The following is a 7,421-nucleotide window of genomic DNA, read 5'->3' as shown; positions in this document are numbered from 1 at the left end:
CCACAAAACATATTGCATGTAACAAACAGTTACATGACCTACAGCATGTTCAAGTAAGTTCATGTTTCCAACATTTTCGAGCTACTAAACAACTATTGATGAAGAACCATGAGAGGTTACCGCAATGCAAAATAATTTATTTAGTCTCTCTGGGTTCGTAAATGTCCTTCAATTCGCAAGAGGCTGGATGTATCGCACCAGAGAAAGCGAACAAAACAATGGGGGAGAAGGCCATGCAGGGGTAATCACTAGTTACTACAGCCACAAAGTCATAAACCCTGCATATTTCTACAATTTATCTTCTTAAAATTTTAATTTAAACCTAACCTTAACGTTTACTAAACTACTAACATTATGCCTAACTTAAATTAAGACTAAAACGATGTGATAACTAGTGGAAACCCCATACAGCTCAGGGTGGAACCAATACCGTCAGTCAACATATCCCATCGTCCCAATATCCATATCCACAGACGATATTAACGAAAATGTGACGGGAGGCAGAGGGATTGAGGTCAAAAAGTTGATCAGTAGGTCATATCCGTCAGTTACGTAAGACGTATAGATGGTACACACGATCCATAAAGATTTCCGGTCTCCATTTTATTGTAGCTTGCAGATACAGACAGGCGGTTCGACGAAGGACAGGAAACGAATCGACTATCAGTGTTTGTTTTAAAATACGTTACGGTAAATAACACCTAAATAATACAAAATGTGACACGTATTTCTATTTAGCAGTTAATATTGTTTCTTTGATATTTATTCGAACTTTCTCTTGTATTCATATTAGCTAGCTGGCCCTAGTTAGCCATTTGTTTCTCAGGTAGCTAACGAGTAGCTGAAATGGCTAGACCCAACTGTATCGCAGCAAGTAACTGATTATGTTGCAGTTCATTTGCAATTGTACTCTATGCAATTATACTCTCTCACACGTAGCCATGGCATGTGCAAATTCTGAACTAGTCAGTGCAGGGACTGGGGAGGGAGCCAGCAAATGTTGAGGGTTATCTCAGCAAGGCCCCTCTTCCATTTTGCGTAGTAACGTATGTGAACAAAGGCAAGAGGTGTGATTGACGTTTACTAACGTTAGTTAGTAGTTTTACCCTGTTATTATAGTTTGTTATTGCAGAACCAATTAGCGATTTCACGGAAATAAGAAATCTCGCAATGCATTTCCATGTGCTATGTATTTCCACACCACTGGCTTTATTTATGCCCTATTGTTGCCTACCTCAAATTCAACCATAATGATACACATCTGCTTGATTGTTATAAACACACCTGGCTGTTTGAATGTGGGTTTAATTGTATGTGGAGGACCATTTGTATCTAAGTGTTATGAACAGACTATTGGCCTACTTGAATATACATTGTTGTTGTGTGGAAAATGTGTACGACATGAAAATCTAAATGGACAAATCTTCTTTCAGTTTCTCATTCACGTTTGCGGAGTATCAATTTTTGTTTTGAAAATTGAGGCCTGTTGAAATGGGAGGTAATTACTTACATTTTTGTTCCTTGCATGCCAATACAATTCACATAATTAGAGGTGTGTGTTCCAGAACTGCTTGAAGTAGCTTTTCTGGTTCACGTCTATATGAATGCAATTGAGCCCCGGGTTCTTTTTACAGGTGCATGCCTTTAAAGTTAAGTCAATTTGCTGATAGGCTGCCTTTTTGAATAATGATTCCTAGAAAGCAAAACATACATGCTGTTTAATATTTTTTAAAGATCCAGCCATGCACCGAGATTGCCCTCTCGACTGCAAGGTCTACGTGGGAAACCTGGGGAACAATGGCAATAAGACAGAGCTGGAGCGGTCATTCGGCTATTATGGGCCACTTCGCAGTGTCTGGGTAGCTAGGAACCCCCCAGGCTTTGCTTTTGTGGAATTTGAAGATCCAAGGGATGCAACCGACGCAGTGAGAGAACTTGATGGAAGGTAAAACCTAAGAATAAGTTCCTCTGGTGTAAAAATAACTGAATGATAGAATCAGGAAATTGAGGTCATTTTTCAAGTTTTTGTTCCTTGCATCATTTGCATGCCAATACACTTGATAGTTTGACTAAATAAATGCAGATAATTTCAGAGGTGTGTTCCAGAACTGTTTGAAGTAGCTTTTCTGGTTTGTCCATGTGAATTCAAATTATCCACATGTGCTTTATACTCTGGTATAAAATAACTTAATGACAGAGCCTAGTTTCCTTGGAGATATTTGTTTCCACTCTGATATTTGGAAGGACTGCCTATTAATTTTTGTTGCCACTTGCCTCCATTTAACTTCCTGAAAGGGGGTGAAACAAGGCCATGCATGCCATAAGGTTTTGGTGACTGTTTAACAGCATGCTCTGCGGTAACACTGTATTGCTCTGCACAGGACATTAAGTGGTTCCCGTGTGCGAGTGGAGCTGTCCAATGGTGAGAAACGCACCCGCAACCGGGGTCCTCCTCCATCGTGGAGCCGACGTCCTCGAGATGACCATCGTGGGCGTCGTGGTAGCCCGCCCGCCAGGCGCAGGTAACCCATCTCCCATACAGGGCTTTATGATAGCAATGCACAACAGACTACTAATCCCTTTCTGTCCCTTTTACTAGTTAATCTACTTGTTTTGTTCCTGTGTCCTCTTTCCAAACTGCATCTCCTGTTTCGCTGCACCATATTGATAGTTTAGCACTGAGTGTTTGATAACCCCTTTTCCATGGTAGTCTACAGTGGTTAGTGTAATGTGGTGCTGAAGGCATGCAGTTTTCATCTTCATTATCATTGTTTAATGACTTCTGGGGTTCTTTAGATCCAGGGGGTGGGTACAGTGTGAAATGAAGTGTGCTGATTTGTATGCCAAGTTTAAGTGATAAGTACATTTGCGTTTTCTCTACCACATTTTCTCTAAATTTGGCTTGCAAGCTTTTCACTGTTACCTGAAGCACTGAACGTGTTTTGGAAGTAGGTGATTCGTATTTCAAACCAGTACCTCACTATGAACCGGGTGGGAGGGGAAGCTTAATGATGCTAGGTTGGTTGTTTTTGTTACAATTTGAGGTTGCTTTTTTTATTGACCATTTATATTAATAAAAATGAACCCCGTTACAGAGTCATCACCATGCCTCTTCTCACCACCCTCTGAGTCAGTCAACTAGTCCTCTTTCAGCATCATGTGACCATTGACCAGCGTGCCCCAATCAGCTTGGCTGATGTCGTGTCACATGGCCAGTCGTCAGGTTGCACCAGCCCATTGGTTCCTGCGCATGCAGTTCTCAGCCTCTTCCTCCAACTTTAATCCAATCGGCAGCGGCCCTCCTCACATTCCCGACCAATCAGCGTTTTACGTCCCCAAATGTCTACACTGCAACCTACCAGCAGCAGCCCTCGGCTAACCAATAAAAGCAGGAAAAATCCACAGCCAGCCCCCATCCACCAGCCAACTAATCACCTCGCAGCATCTGGCCAGTCCTTTTCAGCCAAATCTGCCTACCCGGCCTACAGTCTACCTCCCCTTCGTCATTTCTAGCTTGTTGAAAACCAAACGACTAGTAAGTTTTACCTGCTTCATACAGTACACTGCTGATTACAAATTTAAAAGTGAAGAGAAAGCTGCTTTAAAAAAGGTTATCCTTTTTTATTTGAATCAAACAGGATTGATATTTCTCCCTCATTACTGTAATCCGTTGATTTAAAGGGGGATGGACATTTTTGAGAAACATTAATTATTAATCTGTGAAGGTCTTTCTAATTGTTCAAAGGAGCTTTTCTGATCAGTGCTTTCCCTGGTTTAGGTCGCAGTGGTCCCATCTTGTGTGTGCTTTGCACTTGTGCTCAATATGTAGCCTTGAATTTACTGCAGCATTGAGAGCATTCTTACCCAATTTTTGACCATTAATTATGTTACAACCCTCCATTTTCTTACCCCTTCCCATTTGGTATAATTGCACTTCTCTTTCCGAAGCATTTTTTTGTCATTCACTCAGCTGGCAGTATTAACTAACCATGGCCTTTTATGGGAGGCGATGACTGAATTTCAGATTACAAATGCCTTATCTGCAGTCACCCATTCCCATCCCTTTGGGGGGGTGGTGTGTAATAGACATTAACTTGGTTCCCCCAGAGGGGCAGTTTTTGGTGGGGACTGTAGGGTTTACTTCAGGGTAATTTGGGGGTTGGGTGGGTTTGGAATCAATGGGCCATCAATGTATCATGCTCTGCTTTTAACATCCTCTTATTCCCCCCTCCCCAGATCCCCACGTAGGAGGAGCTTCAGCCGCAGCCGAAGCAGGTATGTTGACAGCCATGAGAGATTGTAAAAAATTAACAGTGGGCAAGTAAGATTAAGGCAGGTTATTTGTCATGGAAGCATGGACTGAAGGACCCAATTTTGAACCTTGTGTATGGTTCTGACAAGTATTTGATCTCTTAACACACCACACCCCAGCACAGCTTTCCAAACTTGTCAATGATTAGATCCTCTTGTCATTGTCAACAGGGGCCTCTGTAAAATTCAGGTTGTTTTGGTTAATTCTCTTTTCCCTTCTGTATGCAGGTCTCTCTCCAGAGACAGGAAGAGGGAGAGATCTTTGTCCCGCGACAGGAACCACAAACCCTCAAGATCATTTTCCCGATCAAGGAGGTAAGCAGGGGGGGTTTTAACAGACAGCAAGAATTTCTTATCTTAGCAACAGTGAAACCACTAGTTGTGGCTTTTAAGGAACAGTAACAGGCCAATGGTGTAACATATTTCTGAGGGAGTGCAGGAATGCTCCAGGGGAAGTTTATATTAACATTCTGGCTTAACTGTTTTTCCCCTCACAGCCGCTCCAGGTCTACGGAGAGGAAGTAAGGAAATGCATGGCAGTCGAGTTTGACGGCGAAGAAGATGAATGAACCTTTTTTTTTTTTTTTTTTTTTACTGATATTTTAGCGGTTTCATTTTTGCTTCTCTGTGACATGTAAGGTATCCAATTCCTCTGTAATTTGTAAATAAGTTGGTATGCAGGTGTAACGCATGACTAAAATGGTTGTTAATCCTGTTAATGCCAAGACATACCGTAGTTGTCCCCAAGCAGTATTTCATCAATCATTATAAGCGTTCTCTATTTGTCCATGAGTACCAGCTCACACCATTCTAAATAGTCTAGTGCTCAAGTCATGTTCCATGTCAGCAAGATTAGTGTGTCTGGATGTGGTGGAAGGCTATGGTCAGCTATCCTATTGTCGGTTAATATACCAATATGTTTTCTATTGACCTCTAGGACTTCCACTATTCTTCCAGTTCCTGTTGGTAAAGGTTTGTCTTTGCAAATAACGGCACCCTTATTTTGTCTACAATAGCCCACTTTTTCTTTTCCTTGATATTTGTACTACTTATGTTCTCTGAATTAAACTAGTTGTAAAAAGGCTTCTTACATTTCTTGTGTGGCAGTTTTTTCATTAATTATTCATTCTAAAATATGAAACAGAACTCAAAGGAGGTCTCATGTTGACATCCTGAAGCAACTAGAGAGAAGAAAAACGCAGACTACTACTCAATCACAAATCAATGGGAAATGCTGAGCATCATCATGACATTAGGCAGTGCTTACTGTATATTTGATGTGCTATGTGAACCTTAATTTGAGGTCTGAAAACATGAGACAATTGAGCAAACATTGTTAGAACAACCATTGCTCTTTGTATGCACCACAATAGGTTACTGGTGTATTTGCATACATTTCTGCTCTTAACAGCTCACCTTGATGGCCTCTAGTTGCACATACACTGATTGTACAAAACATGCTCTTTCCATGAAATACTGACCAGGTGAATAATGGTGAAAGCTATGATCCCTTATTGATGTCAGTTGTAAAGTCCACTTCAAACGGTGTAGATGAAGGGGTGGAGACAGGTAAAATATATTTTAAGCCTTGAGACGAGGATCGCTTATGTGTCATTTAGAGGGTAAATGACCAGATTTAAGGGCCTTTGAACAGGGTATGGTATTAGGTTCCAGGCGCACTAGTTTGTGTGTCAAGAACTGCAACACTGATGGGTTTTTCACGCTCAACAATTTCCTCTGTGTATCAAGAATGGTCCAACACTCAAAGGACATCCAACCAACTTGACAGCTGTGGGAAGCATTGGTGTCAACTTGGGCCAGTATCCCTGTGGAACACTGTAGACACCATTCCCAGATTGAGGCTGTTATGTGGGGCGGGGTGTGCAATTCAATAGGAAGGTGTTCTTAATGTTTTGTACACAGTGTATACTGTATTCTAGTCATGGCTCACCCTATATAACTACTGCTATACACACCTTGTCTATTCACATACTGTCTATACACACCATTCATATACTGCATATTAGAATGAACTATGTCGAGAATACAGTTTACTGTATATAGCAAAATGGATAGAACTGCAGGAAATTTGCTTCCGGACCGGAGTCTGAAATATAAATAATATATCAAATGTATTTATATAGCCCATCTTATATCAGCTGATATCTCAAAGTGTTTTACAGAAACCCAGCCTAAACCCCAAACAGCAAGCAATGCAGGTGTAGAAGCATGGTGGCTAGGAAAAACTCCCTAGAAAGGCCGAAACCTAGAGAGGAACAAGGCTATGAGGGGATGCACCTCAGGAGTAAATGTCATTTGGCTTTTCATAACCAATCATTGAGAGTATCTCTACCGCTCCTGCTGTCTCTAGAGAGTTGAAAACAGCAGGTCTGGTGAACAGGTCAGTGTTCCATAGCCGCAGGCAGAACAGTTGAAACTGGAGCAGCAGCACGGCCAGGTGGACTGGGGACAGCAAAGAGTCATCATGCCAGGTAGTCCTGAGGCATGGTCCTAGGGCTCAGTTCTTCAGAGAGAGAAAGAAAGAGAGAATTAGAGAGAGCATACTTAAATTCACACAGGACACCGGATAAGACAGGAGAAATACTCCAGATATAACAGACTGACCCTAGCCCCCCGACACATAAACTACTGCAGCATAAATACTGGAGGCTGAGACAGGAGGGGTCAGGAGACACTGTGGCCCCATCCGATGATACCTCCGGACAGGGCAAAACAGCCAGGACACAACCCCACCCATTCTGCCAAAGCACAGCCCCCACACCACTAGAGGGACATCTTCGACCACCAACTCCTGAGACAAGGCCGAATATAGCCCACAAAAATCTCTGCCATGGCACAACCTGGAGGGGGAGCGCCAACCCAGACGGGAAGATCACGTCAGTGACTCAACCCACTCAAGTGACGCACCCCTCCTAGGGACGGCATGGAAGAGCACCAGTAAGCCAGTGACTCAGCCCCTGTAATGGGGTTAGAGGCAGAGAATCCCAGTGGAGAGAGAGGAACCGGCCAGGCAGAGACAGCAAGGGCGGTTCGTTGCTCCAGTGCCTTTCCGTTCACCTTTACACTCCTGGGCCAGACTACACTCAATC

The 7,421-nt window shown here is 42.6% G+C and overlaps 1 protein-coding gene across 2 annotated transcripts; it reads left to right on the top strand.

Moving 5' to 3' along the window:
- The first annotated feature begins 405 nt into the window (after positions 1-405).
- Positions 406-5,401, top strand: LOC109895953 (serine/arginine-rich splicing factor 3-like). 2 transcript variants are annotated; one of them, XR_004208839.1, is made up of 8 exons: positions 558-690; positions 1,434-1,498; positions 1,735-1,945; positions 2,382-2,522; positions 3,096-3,535; positions 4,237-4,275; positions 4,540-4,626; positions 4,809-5,401. XR_004208839.1 is itself a non-coding variant. In XM_020490088.2 (7 exons), the coding sequence occupies exons 2-7, from the start codon at positions 1,492-1,494 to the stop codon at positions 4,834-4,836; spliced, it is 513 nt and encodes a 170-aa protein (XP_020345677.1). In that variant the 5' UTR covers positions 406-690; positions 1,434-1,491; the 3' UTR covers positions 4,837-5,401. The 2 variants fall into 2 exon arrangements, 1 of the variants encoding a protein (XP_020345677.1); XM_020490088.2 differs by lacking the exon at positions 3,096-3,535 and having other exon boundaries at positions 406-690.
- Positions 5,402-7,421: the final 2,020 nt, after the last annotated feature.

Source organism: Oncorhynchus kisutch, linkage group LG1 (assembly GCF_002021735.2).
Source record: "Oncorhynchus kisutch isolate 150728-3 linkage group LG1, Okis_V2, whole genome shotgun sequence".
Taxonomy (NCBI): Eukaryota; Metazoa; Chordata; class Actinopteri; order Salmoniformes; family Salmonidae; genus Oncorhynchus; species Oncorhynchus kisutch.
This window is presented reverse-complemented; position numbering and strand designations above follow the sequence as displayed.